Source organism: Coccinella septempunctata, chromosome 1 (genome assembly GCF_907165205.1).
Source record: "Coccinella septempunctata chromosome 1, icCocSept1.1, whole genome shotgun sequence".
Lineage (NCBI taxonomy): Eukaryota > Metazoa > Arthropoda > Insecta > Coleoptera > Coccinellidae > Coccinella > Coccinella septempunctata.
In genome coordinates this window covers 18,464,473-18,488,628 of record NC_058189.1, presented here as the reverse complement: position 1 = coordinate 18,488,628, position 24,156 = coordinate 18,464,473, and the positions used below count along the sequence as shown (strand labels likewise).

At 34.5% G+C, this 24,156-nt stretch overlaps 1 protein-coding gene across 5 annotated transcripts in view; it reads right to left on the bottom strand.

Annotated features, from left to right (window-relative positions):
• LOC123323004 (protein pangolin, isoforms A/H/I/S) overlaps positions 1-24,156 on the bottom strand; it is a 329,222-nt gene that overhangs the window by 49,021 nt on the left and 256,045 nt on the right. For 4 of the 5 annotated variants that reach the window (XM_044911176.1, XM_044911177.1, XM_044911170.1 and 1 more), the window contains exon 4: positions 9,405-9,639. In XM_044911176.1, the coding sequence (XP_044767111.1) occupies positions 9,405-9,639 (235 nt within the window). The remainder of the gene's footprint in view (positions 1-9,404; positions 9,640-24,156) is intronic. The other variant, XM_044911172.1, reaches the window with a different exon arrangement.

Below are 24,156 nucleotides of genomic sequence, written 5' to 3'. Positions count from 1 at the left end.
TCAGTTCATTTCATGTCTCAGGCAACTCTGTTAACCTCTCATTTACATATAACTAATTACAGTTGTCGAGTTTCAGATGAATGAATCCTCATGTTCTCCAGGGCGGACCACGGAATTAAGAGTTTTCTTTCAGAACACGATGTGAACTTCTCAAATATGGTTCAATGGTCAGTGGTAAGCCATGATACTGATTGACAGTCTCTCGTCCTGGTTCCACTCTGAAAGATCTGCTCTGGTAATCGTGTACACTCTTAATTGGTATGATCTACTCATTATACCTTGTACTCTTATTGATACATTATCCATGCATCGTGCTCGATATATATGTTAGTTTTCAGCTTTCTGCACTTCTCGAAACCAACGATTAGTGGTTTCCCTCATTATTATTATCAATTGTAGCTATTTTTCTGATCGACGTTCTAATCGTGCTTACTTGTGAGCAGTCCGTCTCTGTAAATGTTGCATTCATTGATAAATTTTTGCAATCTTCAAGACCAACGTTATGTATATAAATTATAATATTCTTACTCTTCTCAGATTAATTATTCTTGTTCTTCTCATTTAACTTACAATATTCATGCTGTGCTCATATTTAAATTATAATTATTGCTCAGCTCACATTGATCTCTCGTTGATGACCAGACTTAGACAATTTAGTTTAACCACTTGCCCTATTTCACTATTACAACTCAGTCTTCTGATTAAAATTCATTGATTTCTCTGTCACTGGAAACGCTGTGTTAGTCTTGAATTTCTTGAACCTCTCAAAGTTTTAGTCTGATCTCAAGTGACTTCTCATTTGAACTGCTCTGGGTTATCTCTGCTCTCTTTGAGTCTATAGCTGTTGTTATATTTGTTTTTTATTACTGTATTAGCTTTATGCAGGTGACTTATTCATTTTATGATCGAGAACGATATACAATAAATATTTTTATACCATCTCCAACTCAATTATCTTGTCATAAAGTCCACTACCCTTTTTTACAAAATCATAACACCCACGATTTTGAACATAGGAGTTCAGAGTTTTGATAGCGGCTTGTCACGTCCTTCATAGTGTCTTTCCAGGTTTATGTCTACTCATTTTTCGATTCATCTTTCTTTGAAATTCTGGGAAGTGTATTTCTTTTTCCATTCCACCCTTTCCCATAAAAAATAGATCCTTATAAGGATCGTGTGCAGTGTGCACTATGCACTATCGGCAAATTACGACAGATCTCGTGATCGATTGTTTGTCAAGAACCTGATCACCCATAAGGTTGACACCACAACATTTGGGATGATGATATTTTTTTGAAGGTAGACTAAAAAATAAGCTAGCATAATCCAACAAACAACTCATATCTCGAATTATGATCCAATCTCTGGCTTATTTATCACTATAGTAACAGCTTGTATGTATTATCAGCAAGGTACCAATCTAGGGTGGATCTATGAAACCAAAAATTTCAACTGAACAGCAAACATTTTTATAATTATAAATATTAACCATTAATTAGTGACGAATGCTGACTTGTAAAACATTCGTTGAATACTTTACTAGAGGCAGGAGAACCAAATATATTAAAAATTACTAATAATAATATAAGAACACATTTTGATAAAATTAAACAAAGTAAAGCGAATGATCAAAATTTCTTCGCAATCCATTTTTTCCTTGACTGGAGTAATAAATATTGAATTATATCTAGGTATATAAAGAAATTATTGGCCAATATTGAAAGTAATTCAATAATTTTCGAAATTTACAACATAACATGACAATCCTCCCCACAAATGAGTGCGTAGGACTCGGACTTCAATCCGACTGGGACACCTCAACAATAAAGAGCTAGTTCATGAGGCGATATCCCCTAACGTGTAGGTACACGCGGCTTCACGCGAATAAGATGCAGATATCAATTTATGGCAAGTTCAGCAAAAATTCATCCAACTTCTTCGGATAATTCCGGGACAGATCTCAGAAGCACCCTTGTGCATTTTGATCAACAACTATTGTGCATTCATGTTCAATTTCTGAGTGAGCTCAATGGCATCATGCTTCAGACTATTATTACCATAATGTAAACAGATATCAATTTAAAACTCAATGAGCTGAGGAAAGGGAACAATGGATTTGGAAGTGAACAGCGCAGCAGTTTTCCATTAAACCGGCCGCGACGCTAATCCGAAACTGATTAAAATACGTCGACCGCCCAAAATCCCTTTATCAATAAAATATAGAGCTCATGCGCCATTCCTTCCTCGTTATTTCCGGAACTATAGAGTTGATATAAAATTCAATTTTCAAGGACCTTACAGATCAAGCGCTATTTTTTTTAATGAAACGCTCTGAATTTTCCAAGGAGATTCCGAAATTCTTTCACATCACATCCCTATGGCAACAGCCAGAATCGTATGTCGATAGAGAATTAATAATCACTCTACGAAAGAGGCATGTTTCCGATAACAATTCAAAAACATTAATCATCCCTACAATGTATGACATTTACTTCAAAATACATAGAAAAGTAATTCCAAACTAGCGATACGCCTCCTGGTGTAAATTTTTGTAAAAAAAAAAGTTGATACACTTTTGTTTGTTTACAACGAAAAACGGAGAATATTTTGGCGTTTCATTGAAAGTTTTAATAAAAAAAATCTTATCTGTTGAAAATATCTTCATCTTCCTCGTGACAATAGGGAAAGCTTAGCCGTTTTCATAATTTGCATCCTTTGAGCAAATCTTCGATTATGACTTTCTTGTGAAAATGTCAGTTTTACCATTTTCCATGATGAAATGAACTTTTAGTCAATCTTTAAGGACATATGTATCTCGTCCTTATAGCATGGGTAAAGATTTTGTACATTTCAAATTAGTTACGAAAAATAGAAGGTGACTTAACTAACCTGGATATCTAACCTAAAAATGAAAGGATTTACACAAAAAACAAATATGTTTCCCCTAGAGAGGACTTTTTCCACCTAGTGAGTTGATACATATGAATTTCAATAATATTCACACGAAATTCATTTAAAAAATCATTTCTGATTTCCAGTTCAACTTGGACATGTTTTCTTAGCATCAATGTTGCAATTTTAGCCATTTTATATAATGGAGAAGGCAAGATATCATAGTTGTGGCTCTCCATATAATCAATTTCCTTCTATTATGATCGTGAAAAGGGCAAAGATGTTCGGATTCAAAAAATTTTGCTCTCTTTTATCAGTCGATTCAGAACATAGTCGGAATTTTTTTCATAAATAATAATACTTCATGACATTTATTGACCTGAAATTGATAATAATTAACACACTTTAATCCAGTTTCGCCAACTATTCTTCACAATTGAGAAAAAACAACTATAAACTGAGAAAAAAGGATTTATTTAAAGAAAATATCAAAATTACCTTCGAAAATGACAATGACTAATGACTGCATTAACTATTTAGTTCGAACAGTCATCACCATGTCATTGCAATCTTCATTTGAATTCCCAATAGGTTTAACCATTTCATCCTTATAACAAAAAAGTGTTGATGAAAAATATAAAAATCCTCCACCAATCATCTTCAGCAAAAAAAGATGATGCATTTCTAGTACAAAAAGGGTAAGCACTATCCCCCACCCCTCCTAGAAGGTTCGCGACAAACTCGTCGAATATGCTAAAGAGATTTTAAAATAAAATTTTCTTTTATTTGTCCACAAAATAGTAAACAATTCAAGATATGAATTTTGACTCTTTCAACCAATAAATAGGCTACCTATGAATATTTTTTCAATTTTGTTGTGATTATTCGAAGGGGTGAAGCATGCAACCCCTATTCCACTTTCAACTAGAATTCCTATATTAAACAAAATTTGTGCTGAAAATATCGATTATACAACATTTTGCATGAACGGCAATGTAGTATGTAGCGACAATTAGTTTTGATTTCTATTTTATTATTCTTATTGGTAGAACATGGCCAAAAAAATTCTTCAACTTCAAAAAAATTAATTTTTTACAGCGTGCAACTTTTCGAGGAAAGGCCTAAGAGCTTTAGTCCACATGAAAGATACCCAGCAATTTTCCTCCATTATTCCCTTAAAAAATGTCAGTTTTGAATTTTAATGGAGCATTAAATCTTCATGGACGTTCCTGCAACTAGATCTAAATGGGGCCCAGTGTAGCTGTAGCAAATATTTATTAAAGGAAACGAGAATCAAAATCATCTGGAACAAATCTCGTACAACATACACCTGTTAGGATATGTATAAGCCACGATATATATAAGCCACGATATATATATAAGCCACATTTTATTATTATTTGAAACTTTCTGTAAACTCCTATAGAAAAATTGCAAATCTTTCATGTTATTGAGTGTAAATGCTTTTCATTCCTTGCAGATATAAATTCTTTTACTCAACAATGGCAGAAATTTATTCATGACACCTTCTCGCCCGAATATAGTAAAAAGCCACGTGATCGTCCTCGATAATGATTCCGCAGAGGAAGATAACCGAATCAGAAAGTTCCAGAAGACGTTGACGACGTAACAGCCGCATCTTAAGCAGGCCCTTCACGTGCAGTTTTTCTTGACTCCCGATGCGACGCTCCTTCGCTCCATTCCAAAATTCGAACGTGAAGGGTATGTTCACTCCTGGATCGTCTCGCATCTGACTCGGCGCGAGACGTTCCAACCAGTCTAAATTCCTGGAGCGAAGGACTCCAGGAGCCATTAAAAACCGAACGTGAAGGGACGACTCTCGCGCCGCTCCAATTCGAGCGAGGATAGTCATATCGTAAAACATCGAAAGAAACAAGGATAAAATTGCTTTCGAGGTTTTTTCGCAGTTCGCAAGATATTTTTGAAAGATAGACGCTTTTTTTTTTAAATGGCGAGAAACTTTTCCTCTGAATTCATTGGATTATATAAATTTTTCCATGCTTATGGAAAATTGAATGCAGTGGATATTCCAACAAAAATTTCAGGGAGTTTAAAATTGTTTAATTGATTTCTGCAAAAGCATTCAACCGGAGGCAGATAAGGCCGCTCCTCATGAAAATATCGGAATTAATGAATTTGGCGTGCAGTATTGGAATGCACGTGTAGTTTCATCTCTACACTTCGCTCCGGGAATCACGCGCCGGGAGCATCGCATCGGGAGTCAAGAAAAACTGTACGTGAAGGGCCCGCTTTACTCGTCGAATTTGATAAGACAAACGGGCACGGTCTTCCTCGCCGTGCTGTTCATATCAATTAGCCATTAATTGGGTGTGTGTGTGTGTGTTGGAGGTTTGGAGAGAAACCCCCCACCCCAGGTCGTATGCTTTGCAGGAAACGGTAATTGGGTAGTTGTGTATTTGTAATTTAATTGTTCATTATTCCGTACGAGGAGGCGCATATATTTATTAAACAGTCGGTCGGACCAAGAAAGTCGGTTTTGTTAACTGCCATCGGAACGTTAAGAACTCTCGCTGCCTTTTTTCCGCCGTGTCTTTTACGGCAATCTGAAATATCCAATCAGCGGTCGCAATTAGGTGAAAAAAAACGTCAGGTTGCGAATACGGAAATTTCGTGATAATTCTGAATAATATTTCAATGGTAATTTCTTCATTGAATCATGAAGTACAGGGTGGCCGACCATAAATGCTTTCCTCCTATCTCCTTCAACTTTTTTGCCACAATTCAGAGAAAAAAGTTTCGTGCAAAAGTTTTTTGATTAAAAATAAACCAATTTTTTTTTTCAATTTATACATGGTTTTTTTATTTTATCTTTTCATTCTCCTGAAAACTCCGATTCTTTTTTATCCTATATGAAGTTTTGACGAACGAAATATGGTCAACAGAGCAAATACTTTCAATACCTATAACTTTTGATATTTTGTATTAATATGTATGTCGATAATGGAAAGCGGGAAATTAATGAGCTTTATGTAAAAATAATTTTAATCCGAAACGCAAAAAGGTTCTCAGAGTAAAGCCAAAGTAAGATTTGGAACTCTACTAGAATATGGGCAGGAAGTAGGTCATTGTTATTAATTTCCATTAGTATTTTCCTTTTATGTTTTCCTAATGTTGTATAAACTCAGGTATAAGAAGAGTGAATTTAATTGTTATGTTAGTTAATATCCAACATTTTGTTGAATCTTTGATAATTTCATTGTTATGCATAGCATAATGATATGTCTGTTACCTTATCTATTTCAGATGTGATAAATTTTTATACCTGAAACCAGATATGTATATCCTAGCAGGGGCGCAACCCCCCAATAAAGTTTTATACACTAAATCTTCAAATGCAAATGAAAATATCGAGCATTATTCCTTGAGTTTTATGTAAATATTTTTCATTTCTAATGAAGATGCTTTCGATTTATAATAAAAACGTCAAATTTTAGATAAGCCAGAATAACTTCTGGAACAACTGGACTTATTTTTATTTCTACACAGTATACGATCGATTTTGACTATAATCTATTGTAGATTAATTCGCAAATCAGGAAGAGGCATCAACACAAACGTCCAAAAAATATAACATAAAATATAGTCCTTAATAACAGGAATTTGAACTGGACGATTTTCATTGAATTTCCTACAAAATTTTTGCAAACATTTCTGAGTAGTTCACTCCTTCTTCAAGACATAAAGGAACATGTAAATCAGAATGTAATTCCTGAATGAACAAACTCACCTCAATTTTTCTGAAAATTATTTCAACTTTTTCTATTAACATGTCATTAGAACAGATAGGTAGAGAGGGAAAACTTATTTATGAGGTTAGGTAAATGTGTTTTTGTTCGCTTCATTCGATTTCTTCTTTTCTGTGGTAAGTGGAATGTTTTACACATGTTTTACTTCCAGTCCCAATTCCTATTGGTAAATTGCCAAATTGCTATACAGGGTGAGTCTTTGACTCGTATAAATATTTCATCAGTTGATTGTTAAGGTCAATAGAAACACCTTTTTCTTTGATTATTTTTTCCGAATCGGGATGGCTGTTTAAAAAACATAAAAAAAGTTTTCAGATCTATCTCACAAAAGGTTTTAACCCAACTCTTGAAACTAAGTTCGAAGCTATCGAATAAATCGTTTTGTAAAATAAAAGTATTCTTCATATTTTCTCGTATAAAGCGCCGTTTTTGAGTAATTTGATGTTCAAAATTTATCTGTAAAATTTGAAAAATTGGGTACTTTGGCTGAATATTCTGTTTAAAAATTCACAAATGTGTAGTGTCACAGATTTAGCTAGTAAGGTAATTTTGTTTTCCAAGGGTGGCTATATCTTTTTATCAGGGCCGGATTTGAAAAAATGGTATAGAAAAAGAGTGTTCCTTTTGACCTCAAGAATCATCTGTTAAAATATTTGTACGAGTCAAAGACCCACCCTGTATATGATGCAACAGAGGAAGATACAATTATTCTCGTGAAATGATCGATTATAGAAAATAAATAACGATTTAGCGATCACAGTGGCGAGTTGAAACTTTGAAAAAATTAAGTTACGTACTGAATAATTTCGCTCGTTGAAAGGTGAACTTCGATGTTGAACCTGAGCGAGAGCACTATTCTATTATTAGGAGGGCATTGAAATAAACAGGGATGTTAACCAAGGTTTATGAACGTACTCAAGAATAACGACCTACGGAAACATGGAAATTATTTTTAATTGGAAAGAACTAACGGGATAAATATGTGGTACAGTGCCTCTCGACAATTTGCTCGGAAGAAAACAACCCCAACACCTTTACCACCACCACTTGTTCATCCTTGCGAAATGTTGAGAGTGAGGAAAACTGGGAATTGTGTCCTACAATTCTGCTGGTTTTCTAATGGTCTGGAGCTGGGTGTGAACTCAAATGTGTAGTTATCGTCTTCATGAACACTTCAATCTAATAGTGGCATTATGAGCCTTTCTCACAATTTTGTTATTATTCGAGTAAACGTGGAATATTCGACTAGTTGCCTTCAATTTTTTCTGAGATCAGGGAAAAGGAGATATTTATCATTCAATTATGAATTTCTAGTAAATCCTCCATTCAAAGGCGAAGGATAAAAAGACACATGCACAAAAAGTATTTTCATATCAATGACTAATTCATCATGAAAACATTCGCTATTCAACATCATCGTATTAACTGTTCGTACTATGTATGACTTATCTTTCGAATGAGTTTAATATTTCGCTATCCGAAATGTTCGGACACTTTTTGACGTAGAATCCAGTGGCGTGCTCGCCTTCTTAGCAGGATTTTTAATTACGAAGCTATTACCCAAAGTTATGTTTTTTTAAATGGGAACACTAGTTTTCTGTGCAATTTTTTGAAAGCATGATTTTTACTGATTTCAAAAATATATAACATCATATGGTTTGTATCAATATAAATGATAGAAAATGGTCAAAAACCTTTTTTCTCAATATTTCTATGGTTTCAATTTATGATGAGCACAGAAACATTTAGTATCGTATGATTACCACTGTCTCCTTCTATAAGTCCTTTCATTATTATGAAAATTCATGAAATATATCTTGATTCAAATTTTGTGAAAATTGGTAAAAAGCATAGAAAGAATGACATTGCCGGAAGGAGACTGCTTTTGTTATAGGAAACTCTATTTTTCTGTGCTCGTCAAAAGTTGAAACCATAGAAATATTGAGAAAAAAGGTTTTTGACCTTTTTCTATTATTTATATTGATACAAACCATATGATGTTATATATTTTCGAAATCAGTTAAAATTAAGCTTTCAAAAAATTGCACAGAAAACAAGTGTTCCCATTCAAAAAAATATAACTTTGGGTCATAGCTTCGTAATTAAAAATCCTGCTAAAATGTCGAGCACGCCACTGGATTCTACGTCAAAAAGTGCCTGTACAATGTTTCAATTTCAGAGCTCTATCATCAGTATTAGCGGAGATATAAATTTATTTCGATATCGCCATTTTTCCAATTTTTGCTTATAACTCGAAAACAAAAGAAAGTGGCGAAAAATCACTACTACTATTGTAAGTTTCTCAGAAAAAGAGAACGAGAATGGGGTATCAGATTTTGTCTATCTCCTCTGGTTTAAAAGCTGTAGTGCTGAAACATCGAAATTTGCCCACCCTGTACATTGTCAAGCTACAGCTAAAGACTCGAATTTGGTGAAATTTGAAGAATTCGTGAATGCGTTAAAAATACTGTTATTATTTGGGAAGCTATTTCATTCATCGTTTGGACAGTGACGCGACTGTCCAATGAAGAACTTTTGAAGCAGTCATGAACCCGTTCAAAACCACATCCTCGAACCACGAATTTCAGCATGCCGAAACGACGATTTCTGCGGTCCAACACATCCCAGTTCACCTCATCGACTCATCAATGTGCAAGGGCCTACTTTAATAAATTCTCTTCCTGCCGCGTTCCAAGTGAGCGCGGCGAGGCAATTGTAAAATACCTGTGGCGGCAAGCAACGGTCCGAGGCGTCTCCATTCGGCGGGGCTAAGGGGCTGCGGTTGCTGAGGCGGGGGACTCCCGTACTCACCCATCGAACCCGTCGCCTTCGAGTCCAACTGGTACGGTGGTATGCCCATGTGTGCTGGCGGCGGCTGGGACAGGGGATCGCCGTTGGAGCAGAAGAAAGGCAAGGCAGCTCCGGGATGGCCGGCTGGACCGAGTCCCATCTTACTGGCCTGGAAACAGTATATAAAATTAGCTTGGTGAATTTTTTAAGTTTACACCACGGGACTTTCTCGCCATCCGTATAAGGCGTAAAGGGGGAAAGGCTATCAGAATGTGGGGTGTTACCGGAACACTTGAACGATAAGTAAAAGTTACGGATATTACAATAGTTTCGACTTTCGTCGAAAAGATGGCATCACTTAACGAACGTCTTTCTTCAATTTCACCAGGACACGAATTGTAGCCAATGGCGAGGCTTTTCGAGAAATTTTTTCATGTGGATATTCATAGAAGAGATAATTGTACCTCGGAAAGTTAATAACATGAATGAATATTTGTTCTTCAATGAAAAAATTTTTTTCCGTTTGACGAATAAAATTTTTTTTGATTTTCCGAGGTGACCAACTCATTGAATTAGATTATAATGAAAACCCCACATAAATTACTGGTTTCTGACGTAAGATATTCATTTTCTCTTTCTGAACTGAATACCCCTCTTAATCCGTCAGGCTCGGCTATGGAAAATATATGAGATGTTCAAAGTTGAAGCTAAGATCATATACAGATCGATATACAGAGAGAGTTTTCCACTCGTAGAAATATTTCAACAGTAGATTCTTGAGGTCAAAAGAAAAACTTGTACCCTATACCATTTTTGTCTAATCGGCCCTGATAAAAAGAAGCCATTTAAAGTTTTCATAATGAGCTGTGCCAGCCCTGCGAAAATAATATTACGTTAATTAATAACTAGCTGAATCTATGAACAAATCTGTGGATCTTTAAAAAAGAATTGCATTAGGTGGAAAGTACCCAATTTTTCGAATTTCAAGAATCATTAGATTCCTGAGGTCAAAGGAAACACTTTTTTCCTAACGATTTTTCCCGAATCGGACCGTTGAAAAATCATAAAAAAAAATGTTATTGTTAGTTCTATCTCACAAACGGTTTCATCGAATGAAATGAATTTCGGAATATAGTTTTTCATTCATTTGATAAATCTTTTTCGAACGAAGATATTATCCACGGCTTCCAGTTTTCTCATTATGACCATTACTTATCATAAAAATACCAAAAATTCAAAGAACCGAAACTCTTGAAACTTAATTGAACGCTATCTAATGTTCTGTGAAGAAGTATTCTTCGTATTTTCTCGTATAATGCGCAGTTTTTGAGTAATTTGATGTTCAAAAATGAAAAATATCTGTGAAATTCGAAAAATTGGATACTTTGATCAAATGCAACTCTTTTTAAAAGATCCACAGATGTATAGTGTCATAGATTTAGCTAGTTATCCTGAAGGTAATTTTGTTTTTCCAGGGATGACACAGCTCACAAGAAAATTTAAAATGGCTATATCTTGTAATCAGGGCCGAATCGGAAAAGATGGTATAGGATAAAAGTGTTTCTTTTGATCTCAAGAATCAACCGTTAAAATATTTGCACGAGTCAAAGACTCACCCTGTATATAAGTTGGATTTAGAAATTCTCAAAGCAGCACCATAAATTCTTCCCTAAAGCCCGTTTGCAACACTCGAGAATTCTCTGGAGAATAATCTACAAAATTCTCGCAAGAAAATGGCAGAGATTATTTTGTATGCAACTGAACAGAGAATTCTACCGAAAGTGCGTATGTAACGGTACATAATTCACGGCGCATGAATTTTCGAGTAAATTCTCAAGAGAATTCTGGGCTGTTGCAAACGGGCTTTAGAGAATACTAAAGTCATAATGTGTATTATAATAGTTTTACCCTCTTGAAGAAGTTATTGTAATAGCAAAACATGCTAAAAACTCAATTCAACTTTGAACAAGTGACATTTGGTCGATGCGATCATCTAACTGAGCTTATTGAGGAAATAAAAATTGACCCTCAGGCACTGACATTGTTTTTCGCCTATCTACCATCTAGTTGATAAATAGAACTTTCCCATAAAATATACCCATTTTGACCCACCCTATACAATGCAGAAAAAACATATCGAAGCCCAATGAAAGAATTTGACAGCCGATTTCTATAGAAATTAAAGAACTACCAAGAATTCAACTAGGAAGTTTCAACAGATAAATAAGAAGACCATGCGAGAATAATGAATAGTCTATAAATGTTCATTGATGAATTGGGCAGCTCCCTTAACGATCTCAATTAAATATTCGACTGATTTTAATGTTGACCACCGAACCACATACATGAAATAGAAATCCAACTTTGGTGAAACCTACGATCAGTTACTATCGACTTGTCCAAACCGGGTTATTTTTGCATAAAGAAAAATTGGATCATGAACAGAACATGGAAATATTCTGAAATAAAAGCGCAATCAACGATTTTAGTAGTCGAAAAAATTGAATTATGTAAGAGATATTCGCTATAGGATGTGTTCTTTACCTCTATACGGTTTTCGCTATAAGAACTTTATAGTTATAAAGATAAGGGAACATTCTGGTATATTTTATAGTTATAGTTTGGTAAGGGGGTTACATTCCATTGCAACCTTAAGGTCTATAACAATAATTTTAGTATTACCTTTACCCACCGGACTAGGCCCTTGTGATACAGAAATGTGGCGATTAAAGAAAAATCTTCGTGAAAATCGTGTCATTCAGTTTCCTCAGTTTAATTATGCCTTGAGTAAAGGCCCAATCAATTCAAGGTTTTAGTTGGTATACTTATTGAAACATAGGTACAAAAACACAAAGTTACTGTCGGTTGTTTAAATCTTAGTGCCTGTATTGAGTTCCTCGTAGAAAGTAATGTGTAAACCTAAGAATTCTTGTGACCCTTACACGATAATTTATTTAATCCACATTTTGAATGGAACTAAGGATCAAATGGCAACAGGCGTTACCCCAGGTGATTCTATCTGGAAATTCTGATGTGTTACACTGTAACAGGTAATTAAAGAAGATGAAGTAGTCATTATTCTCGAGTAATTACAGAGTCTTATTAACTACATCAGTTGAGGTCACTGTTCTTGAATTATCAATGGTATAATCAGATTATTATTCATCCGTTCATACTTCTTCAACCATTGGCGTAACTAAGCTTAAATCCACGAGATTAAAAACACTCTGCCTAATTACTCATATTTTTGCTCATGCAGGGTTTTAATTTGATCCTTATACTTAGGAGAGCAGTATAGTAAACAAACTATAGCCCTTTCAACTTCTTTGCATCATTCTTTTCATCTAGTCTAGAATTTCATCATAGGAACTTTGTCTTCCCCAATTTTCTCCAATTCACTCCGATGGTCTTAGGAATATTTTCTTCAAGCTCTGTTCTTATCGATCGCATTCTACGCCTATGACTAGTATAGTTACTTCAAACGATCACAAGCTGTTCGGCTTTATGAGAAAATAATACAACAGCAACTGCAGTTGTTCCCCCAAAGCGAGAAACATTGAGTTTGACGATTTCTTTCAGTTTCCTCTACGAATTTCATACTGCCAGTCTTTTTCGATTGAACTTTTCATTTCAATAAAAGTTCGAACCAATGAAGCAAGATATAGAGTTTTTTCCACGAAGAATATGGAGTTTCCTTCCCCTATAGAGTGATTTGTTGGAAACGTGTTGTACTATAAGTTTGCTTTGTTGAAATTCCAGAAGGTAGAGGAACATACTTTTACTGTGCAGACTGCTCTCTGTAATGCAAAGCGAAATCTCAATTTTTATTGAAATAGAACATAATTTTAGAGATGAGTGGAATTACCCTTATCTGTATGCTAGGTACTCATGGGAACTCATAGAATTATTAAACTGGCCTTTACACAATCCGATATGGCCATGAAATGAGCAAATTATAATGTCGTCCTACACTAGACTACAGAATAGAACTTTGTTAGTTTAACAGCGGGTTTCACAAGAGTTTGATAGTTGATTGGAATCACCGAAAACTTTTCATTTCCGAATATATTGAAGATGTATCAATTGACAAGCATTGAATGGACGTATGCTCGGACGTGTATATTGATCATAAAATGATATTGTGAATGAACGCGACTGAATTATCGATTGACGTTCATACGTCAATCAAGCGTTGATTCCTCGATCTAGCTTTGTGAAACCGTGGGTAAATGTGATTTTGAGCTTGTAACAACACTATTTATAATTTGGACATATGTATGACATATACTGCATTCAAATTTATTTTAGCAGTCGGTTGGCCATGAAATAATTTTCTCAAGTATTTGTAACTAGAACGGAGTAAGGTTGGCACTCATGAGATGTCGTTAATGTCATAACGCCTATGCCACAACTAATATCATATCAATTAATATTACAAAAATGCCGAAAGTGATTGAAAAAGGGAGAAGACAGGGTTTCAGGAAGTGGTATTTAGAATTCAGGTCCGCTCATTCAAATAGTTATACCCCGATATTCTAAAATCCACAATACGTCAGACGGTAGCGAACATATTCAATGTAAGAGAATTTATATAATGTTTCATCTGAATCTAAACGACTTATATTTCAGCTGAATATTTTCACAATCAGAAAGATTGTGACAAAGAATTTCCTTCTATTGGGAGACCCAAAAAAGTGGTGGAATTTTATGTTTGAGTGAATTAATGCGAAAAGTTTACTGCAGGATTTTCGATGAATGTCATCGTAGAATAAGTTCCCGAAAATTTATTTTTCTATTTTTCATTTGACTTGTCCTATACATTGTAAATGTCTTAAGGTACCAATAAATACATAATTATTGTTATTATATCAATGCATTAAGATGAACAGCCACAAATACGGGCCAGTTGTCCTGCTAATTGTTTATTCATGTGAAATTTTTGTTTGAAGGTGAAGTTCATCTTGATTGAAAATTCCTTTAATTCCTTTTACTTATATTGATGCAAGATGATTTTTCTTGAAGAATTTAACAGTCTTGTAAATATCTGTTTATTCATTCTGGGGATACCCATTCCCAACCACTGCAACATAAGCATTTCATCTTCGGGTTAATATTTTTGAAATCTACAACTGATGTAACGTATTCAAACTTGAGACAAAGAAGATAACAAATATTAAATCTCCTCAAGCTAGTGCATATTATGATATTATACTTATCTCTTGTATTTTCTGTGCAAATAACTGGGATGCCTTCAATCAGTTTGTATAAACTTCAATTATGTTCGTCACATATTTTCCGAAAACAAACAAATACTCAATAATAAAAACTTTTACGTAGAACAGGCAACATAGCGTTGATTTAAAACCCAAAAATGTTTTGACAAGCTTCATAACCCCACATTTTCGTACTATAAAGAGTGAAATGTGTCAAATTTCCATGGCCAACCGAGTGCTAAAATAAAAGTGAATGGAGTATATGTAAAAAAAATATTCGGTAATTCTCTTAGAAATCTGAAAAGCTGACTTGACAGTTTGTACTAAATCTTGAATAAAACCGCATAGCTTATTATTTCACCACGCATTTATTTGGACGTTCGTTAGTTCAATGTCAAACCACAGACGTTCACAGAAACAGCTTTGCATTATAGCTGCATATAAAATATTTGTGGTTTCAGGTAAGCCTACTGGGATTGGCTCGATTTAACCGTTTCAGACATATCGAATATATGAAATCCATTTGAAGCTTTTTTCTGCTTCGTTCGTAGAAATGGGTTATATTGAGAAAATCGGATGAAATGACTAGACATGATGGAATTATAGGCCGATCTGGAAGATAAACGTTATCACGAACCTCGCAGAACGGAAAGGATCATCGAAAGAACAGATCCATTCATTCTGATATACTTATTTCAGATTTCTGCCCGAGTGCCTGTTTCCCGATGTCCCAGGATTGTTCAGCAAGAGGAACGCGAGGAGTCTGTTGCTAAGCGACGAACACACGTCGATCTGCATGCTGCTGCCATCGATCAACTAAATACCATTTTCTCAGGCTGTACATGCAAAACGTCTGTTGACAAGAATTATATCGGATACTCGGATGAAGGAAATTACTACCTCAGTTGGCCTCAACTCGGTTTGATGAAGCGGAAAAGATATTTCTTCAATAAGGGCAGAACAGGATTCTCCTACTTACCATAGTGTAGGGAAATTTCAAAAAGTTTGATAAAAATGCAGATGGATGATGTTTTCTCCAACTCTACAATACAAAATGATCTTTTTCATAAATTTGGAATTCGAGAATGCGGAAAAATATAATTTCTAGGAAGTAGTAGACTCGTGGCACTCGTAGGTAGGTGTCCAATAAAAATGCACTGTTTTAGTTTGATATTGAATGCTATTTCGATCATTGCAAACCTATTGAGTAAATTTATTGCTTTTTAAAATATAATCAGCTAACCTAAAGTGATTTTATACCGATTGTTCACTATGATTTTTCATGGAATTGCCACATGAAAATAAAAAAAATTATTCTGAATAATACAGTGATCCTCCAACAGAAAACAGCAGACTTGAAAGAAAATTCAATATTTTGGCGAACTTACCTACTATACAGGGTGAGTCTTTGACTCGTATAAATATTTTAACAGTAGATTCTTGAGGTTAAAAGAAAGCGATTTCAAGTTTTCATAATGAACTATGCTACCCCTGGAGAAACAAAATTCTCTTCAGTATAACAAGTTAAATCTATGACACTACACATCTGTGGATCTTTCAAAAAGAGTTGCATTCGGCCAAAAAACCCAATTTTTCTAATTTCACAAATATTTTTTATTTAATTATTCGAAAACGACGCATTATACGACAAAATACCAAGAATACTTTTATTTTACAAAACGGCCAAATCTCGGTCCAAATATTCATTAGATAGCGTCCAACTTAGTTTCAAGAGTTGCGGCTCTTCGAATTTTTGGTACATTCATGGTACGTAATGATCATAATACGAAAACTGGAAAACGAGAGTGATATCTTGTGATCGAAAAATATTCATCAAATAAAGAAAAGCCATATTCCGAAATTCATTTCATTCGATAAAACCGTTTGTGAAAACTAAAAATAACATTTTTTGATGGTTTTTCAACAGCCTATATCTTTTAAACCGAGCCGAATCGGAAAAAATGGTAAGGGAAAAAAGTGTTTCTTTTGATCCCAAGAATCTTCTGTTTAAATATTTGTACAAGTCAAAGACTCACCCTGTATAAGGTGTCTCACAAGTTTGTGTGTTAATATATTTTGGATCTGTTTGAAATTTTATACCGACAAATAAATCTAATTAATTCCTTCCGAATGTTTATAAACTCGCTTATTTCGAATAGAACACTCGGTATGTAATTACATTTTATAAAAAACCTCTGAGGTTGTACTTCGTGCTTCTGCATTAACAGTTTCTTACAAGCCCTCATCTGAAATTACATATTAAAAAAAACGGTGAATAACTTGAAATCTAATCAAGATAGCTATAGGTAATGCCACATTATAATCATTAGTTTGAAAATACATTGGAAAATTTAATAATTTACAGGTTGTTCCATTCAAAACAAGCGGAAAACATGAGTCTGTAAATATATAACGAGCACTCTGTATACGTATACGAAATCGCACACCACATCATTTTTACTGTGTGCGGTTTATTATCTCCTTCAGCTCATTGGCACATGCAGCAGAAATTGTAAATTTATTATTATTATTTTTATACATATTTCGAGTTCTATTTTTGATACTTTCATTTTATATCACTCTATTTTCAACCCTTAACATAAGTGGTAACAGCAAAGCTTGGACAGTGGACGAGATTGGCAATTTGTATTTTTTTCCATTTCTATTAAATATTGAAAGCTTAACAGCGGGTTTCATAAAACTTCGATTGTCTGATCACCGATTTGACAGTCACTCGATTTCTAAAACGAAATCACTGAAACCTTTTCATTTCTGAATATATTGAAGAAATAGCAATTGAGATTAATTGAATGGACGTATGAACATAATCATTTGATGCGACAATGATATTCTGAATGATTATGATGATAATTATCGCTTGAAAACAAATTGACGTCTACTCATCAATCAAGTTTTGATTCTTTGATCTAGCTTTATGAAACCCGACCTAAATCGTGTAGGAGTTGATTTGACGGAGAATAATTTTTTCTTCTTCGATTATGATATCTTTTGTAAATCATTGTCAGTTGTGATTTCAGACACATAGAGACGACTTAACAAGCAATTTTGAGGCTTCTTTGAGTCCCTGAAGAATTCCCAGTATTATTGGTTACCAAACACTTTGAACTATGTAGTTAATCAGTATTTAACATACGCTAGCAATTTCAAAGGGAGCCTGTCGAAATCCCCTCCATCCTCTTATTCTTGATAATACTCGTAATAATGAACTTAGAGGTTGGAGATCTCGATGTAGGTTTCCCAATAAAATGGCAAATTATTGATTGCCGAATCGACTCATGCCGAGAATGTGCTACTTTTGCGAGGGGTCTTTCACTGCGGAATTCTAGTGTACAAAATGATGGAATTGAAGCGGAATTGCACGGAATTTTATGGAATTACACGGAATTATATTGGAATTGATATTATATAAGGCGGCCATGTCAAACAATCCATAGTGGAACATTTCCATATATTCGAGTGTTTCTGGAAAACTTGATTTTGATTTTATTTATGAATGAATATGGCGTACATTTCGATCTAGAAAACTAGTAGGAAGTGATGGGTGACATGCATTAAGTGGTCGAGTTTCTGAATTTGTCAGAAATGTCCAAATGGAAATTGAGCCTCCTAGCCGTTTTCCCAAAAAACTTTTTTATTTACGGAAATATTCGGCTGGAATATTTTACGCGGCCACAATGTAGGTGGTTAACCCTCTAATACCCAAGTCCGCCTTGAGACTGGTTGCATATAAGTGGATACAAAATTATTCTGCCCATGTCCGCCTTCAGTATAGGTTCATTTTGTGAGTATACAGGTGTTAATGTAAATCAGTAAACTATTTGCGAAAAAAAGATGTAGATTACATAAGCTAATTTGAAACTATACGGAAATAATTTTAAAAAAGAAAAAAAACTTGGGCATTAGAGGGTTAAATATAGTTTTGAAATGAAAAATATAGTCATAACTGGCTCGAAAACAAAAGAAGATAGAGGAACGCAGTTGGCGTCATTTTGAGTTTCTCAATAAAGTATGCCACTCATTTTCCTAAATATGTTGAGTCTTAGGGTAAAATAGTTTTAGTTCATAGGTTCATTTACCTATTTCGTCACCCTAATTATTTCAGCAGTTTTTTTGGTTTGAAGAAATTCCCACTTTTGATTATATTTGATATATTGATGATATATTTATTTGATAATACTGTTCTACTGATATTTCGATTTTTGGTCCGATCTCAAGTTAGATACACTAGTATATTCAGTCTAGGATAAATTATACTTCAGATGGAGCAAGACGAAGCTTCGAGAGAAGCTTGCTGCGAAATTACAGCAGGCGAACATGAAACACATCAAAATTCGTACTTATTTGACGGCAACTTGATATGATACACGTTGGTTTCGACAAAACTGAATGAAGATGACTTCAACAAAATAGAGAAAAATTCATTTTTTTGTTTTTTTGTCTTAGGTTTTAATGTTCAGTTATACAGTGTTCTTTTCAATAACGGCCGTGTGCAACGACTTATTTAAAGCGAGATTAACGTTAATTCTTGATTACATATTTCTCTGATTTCTATAGCAGTTACCATAACTATCACCGAATTAACGTTAATCCTGTCTTAAATAAGTCGGTGCAATCGGGTTTAAGTGTCGAATTTTGATTTGTCTTTATTACTAATAGTGGACATCAAACTCATGTTGAGTTTTCACTAAAAATTACTGCGATAAATTGAACGGAATTTTCCTGAATTTAGTGGAATTAATTAGGAAATTGGAATTTTAGTGTACAAAAAACGTCCAGTGAAACACCCCTCGTACTTTTGTCAACATCCATACATTGAGTTTCCGACTGTAAATTAGTAAATCACAGATTTTCCTGTCGAAGCGACTTTTCCATAATCTTTTTTCTTGGATCGTACGCGAGTGGCTGCGTCGCGGCGACTTCGAGGGAAAGACGCCATCTGAGGCACGCATGTGCGCTCGGAAGCAGTCAGACCAATGACTCCGGTCGATGAGGTCCGGATCTCCCGGAGCCAGGACCCGCCCATGTGTAGATGAAGTTATCACGTTGGGGCTCTTTGATCTGCGCTCGCGAAAACCGATGCCTATTTTCGCGAAATAACATAAGCTGTTCGGGCGTTTAACGTGTCCACGCTGGGGGTCGCTCCCTGCTCCTCTGTACCCTGTTTATCCGATTCGGAAAATTGGGGGGAGGATGAATCAAAAACTGGCGAAAAGTCACGCGGGTGGTAGTGTTCGTTCGATAACTTTATTAAGGTGCTTTTATGTCTGACACTTTTTGCTTGATATTCATGTCAGACAGATGAGCCTGGGCGTTTTTGTTTTAACCTCTTGAAGTTTTGAGTGATTATAGATAATAAATGTTTTTTCAAATTCTCGTTCCAATATAAATATTAAGAATGTTGATATCGGTTGAAGGAACAATAAAAACCTAGATCTCTATGGTCTCTATATCCTTCACAGAGAAATGACATTTTTAATAAATAATAAAAATAGGACGAAAATTTCAAAAGTATCGAATAAGAATATTTCCAAGATAAGGGATGAAAAATTATAGGAAATGTAACCCTATTGAATTTTCCACAGTTTGTGTAGTACAAGCAGATTTCTTGTTCAATTTCCATACAGGTTTTCACCCGAAAACTGGATATAGAAACATCAAATTATATGTATTTTTAAGGTCGTTAAAGTTCGGGATAGATGGGGTCGAAATATTTTGATAATTAAGGAAATAATGAACTTTTGTGAAAAATATTAGCTAAGTCATAATTGAATTGAAACAATATAGATGGTAGAAAAATATTAATATGAGTCTTCTACGACCCAGTTACAGGAGTGTCGGTTAAAATTTAATGCTCCATTAGAATTCTAATCTTCTATTATTCCTTTCAAAAATGAAAACTGGGCCTTGAAGAAATATGTCAACAGTAGTCTAATTCGTATCAATAAAATCAATTGAAAAAGAACATTGAAAAAGTATAATTTTTGACATACATTGGAATAAAGCACAAAATTGTATGATTTTATTGTCCAAGCGGCTAAGCGCCACAGGATAATTATACAGGGTGACTTTTCGACTCGTACAAATATTTTAACAGTAGATTTTTGACGTCAAAAGAAACACTTTTCTCCCATACCATTTTTTTCGATTCGGCCCTGATATAGCCATTTTAAGTTTTCATAATGAGCCGTGCCACCCCTGGAAAAACAAAATAATCTTCTGAATAACTAGCTAAATCTGTGACAACACATCTGTGGATCTTTTAAACAGAGTTGTATTCAGCCAAAGTACCCAATTTTTCAAATTACCTAGATATTTTTATTTTTGAACATAACTCGAAAACGGTTCCTTATACGAGAAAATATGAAGAATACTATTCATTAGGTAGATAGCGTCCAACTTGGTGTCAAGAGATGGATTCTTTGATTTTTGTTATTCTCAAGGTAGGTACGTAATGGTCATAATGAGAGAACTGAAAGACGTTGGTGATATCTTGTGTTCGAAAAAGATTAATCAAATAAATGAAAGACTATATTCCGAAATTCATTTCATTCGATAAAACTGTTCGTCAGAGAGAACTAAAACTAACATTTTTATGGTTATTCAATAGCCTGTATCTTTTAAATCGACCCGATTCAGAAAAAATGGTGAAAGAAAAAAGTGTTTCTTTCGACCTCAAGGATCTACTGTTGAAATATTTGTACGAGTCAAAGACTCACCCTGTATATTTTCTCCATGACTAATGGAGTGATAAGGTGATTATTTATCCCTTTCCTTGAGCATTATGATATTCAGACATGACCTGTGATCAACGAGCCATAATTCACTGATTTTCTATAGAATATTTAATCACTAGTGATTAATGATTAATGATTCATTGGTCTATTAAACTTCATGACCATAACCACAGATACAGATATGTTTACGGTCTCAACGGCCACAACAAATGATCCAGAGGTGTGATATCTCAGTATCGTGGTGGTCTCGGACTCAACTACAATTCATCGTCATAGAGAACGCGGTAAAGAGTTTTGGAAAGAGACAGAGGGCGAAACCGTTTCCTACCCTGAAACACAACACCTACATAATTATGGAAATAATTACTGGAAGAAGAAAAATAGTTACGGGTAATCAGAGGGACTAGCCAGAAAAACACAGTGTTGCCAAATAATCCCACCGATAGTATTATATTTCAAACGACCCTCAATAACCCTGACAAGCGCTGAAAACAGCGAAATTCAGTTTTACCCCTGAAATTTTGTTTCATTGTTTCGTTAATGTAAAACTGAGTTGTTGAATAAATGATAAATGATTACATCGAATTGAACGGCATGAAAGGATGAAAATCTTAAACAGGGTTCAAATTCAAAGCACCCAACTCATTAGAATTAAGTTGAACACTCACTAATGAATATTTGACAATTTTGGAAAATAAAATTATTTTCATATATTTTAGTTCCTATGTATTAGCCGTTTTCGAGTAATTTGATATTCAAAAATACAAAATATCTATGAATTTCGACAAATTTGGAACTTTGGATGGATACAATTCTGTTTGAAAAATCCACAGATTTGTAGTGTCACAGATTCAGCTTGTTATTCTGAAGGGAATTCAATTTTGTTTTTCCAGAGGTGGTAACTCATTAGAAAATGTTAAAATGGCTTAATTTTTTCATCTAGATCGAATCGAAAAAGGATTTCTTTAAACATCAAGAATTTACTGTCGAAGATTTACCTTATACATATATCAAAACCAAACCCTCTTGTAGTACGAGGAAGAAATCCGCCCATGAAAATTTGCGGTCCATTTGTGAATCACCCTGTTTTTTGCCTACTTTTGAAGGATATCTTGATTTTGCAATAAAATGCTAGTTTGAAACTACAAACTTCGCCTTTTTGGTGGAACATATGAACAATTTTTCAATTTCTTATTGAGTCATTCAAGTTGTGAATGTTTCGAGCAATTGCATACTTGCATAATGGCCTACTACTCATTCTCATGATGCCTACTTCGTCTTAGTTCGCTTTATTGTTATGCGTGTCACCTATGTTACAAGCTCGTTCTAATACATTGGAATTTTAAAAGCGCACAACCTTGTTATCAACTAATTGAGTGCACTTCGCAAAAAATTATTTTTTATGACAAAAACTCTCAGCATTCTCGATCAAATATTCCCCTTTTAACTTTAAACGAAGGCCTGAATAGAGTACATGTTGATAGGGCCAGATCTATGCGAGATTGAAACGAGATAAGGCCCCTCTCACAAATAGTATTACGGAGTGGACAAAAGACCCCAATATCGAGATCCTCTATGCATGATGCCCAGCCTTATGTCAACAGGCCTATGTATATCAAAGTACACCGGAGTACACCACTCATTGTGTTTCACAATGTCATAGGACATCCCCCGTGATTATCAGGCTTTTAAGGGGTGAATGTTTCTTTTCGTATGTCCAGGGGAAAATATTCAGATCTGTATGCGAACAACTCATGCGTTCATTTCAATGCAGATCTTTTAAAATTGATATAGGATAGTAAAACCCAAGAATTACTTATCATTGATGAAATACATAGTCGATTTAGACACATATATCATATTATATGACAGCCCTGACTGGGCATGGTCTAATACTAATAGTCTTAAAGTATTAGAGAATAATTAATTAATTGAATGTTATTCACTACAAATTAAAAGAATAGATTCAAGATCTTAAACAAGGTATAAAGTCCTTATTAGTCAAGGTTATCTAGTTTACAACCAAGCCAGGGTACCTTAAAAATAGTACACGTGCTTTTTGAAGGAATTTTCAACAATGAGCCATACTTGTTGTTCTGGGTGCTTCAGTTGAAGTAACTTTTCTATGAGAATACTTTAGTTGAATAAATCAGAGAACAAAACCCTTTGAAACGAAAGTTTAAATTGTTTAAAATTATCTTCTCTATAATATGGTACGCCACTGCTAACGAATCGAGTTCTGTCACTGAGCTTGGACCTTGCCACCTACTGCGTCATCAACCTTTCAACTGGCTTCGAGATGAATTGCACCTTCTTTACTTTTTCTTCTTGTGTTCGGCTATGTCACTTGTTATTTTCATGCACTTGTTAAACATCCGTACAGCTTAATTGAACTTTCCTTCTGTCGAGGCAACACTGTCCAAATTTTCAAATTTCAGCTTTGAATGCGATAGAATTGAACATAAAACCAGATAGATCTTTTTCTCCTCGAAATGTCCGTTTTATTCATTGTTAAATGAAATCTGATTACACTTGATTAGCCAACTACATTGCATAATTGTTTTATAGTATATAAAAAAACTACTGAATAAAGAACTCCAAGAAATTTTTCTAAATGTGGATGGTTATTTTCTGCATAAATTAACACCCCAAAAATATACTCGTCGAACACATAATGTTTCCTAGACTCCCTTCCCGTATAATTACAGGCTTTTCGAT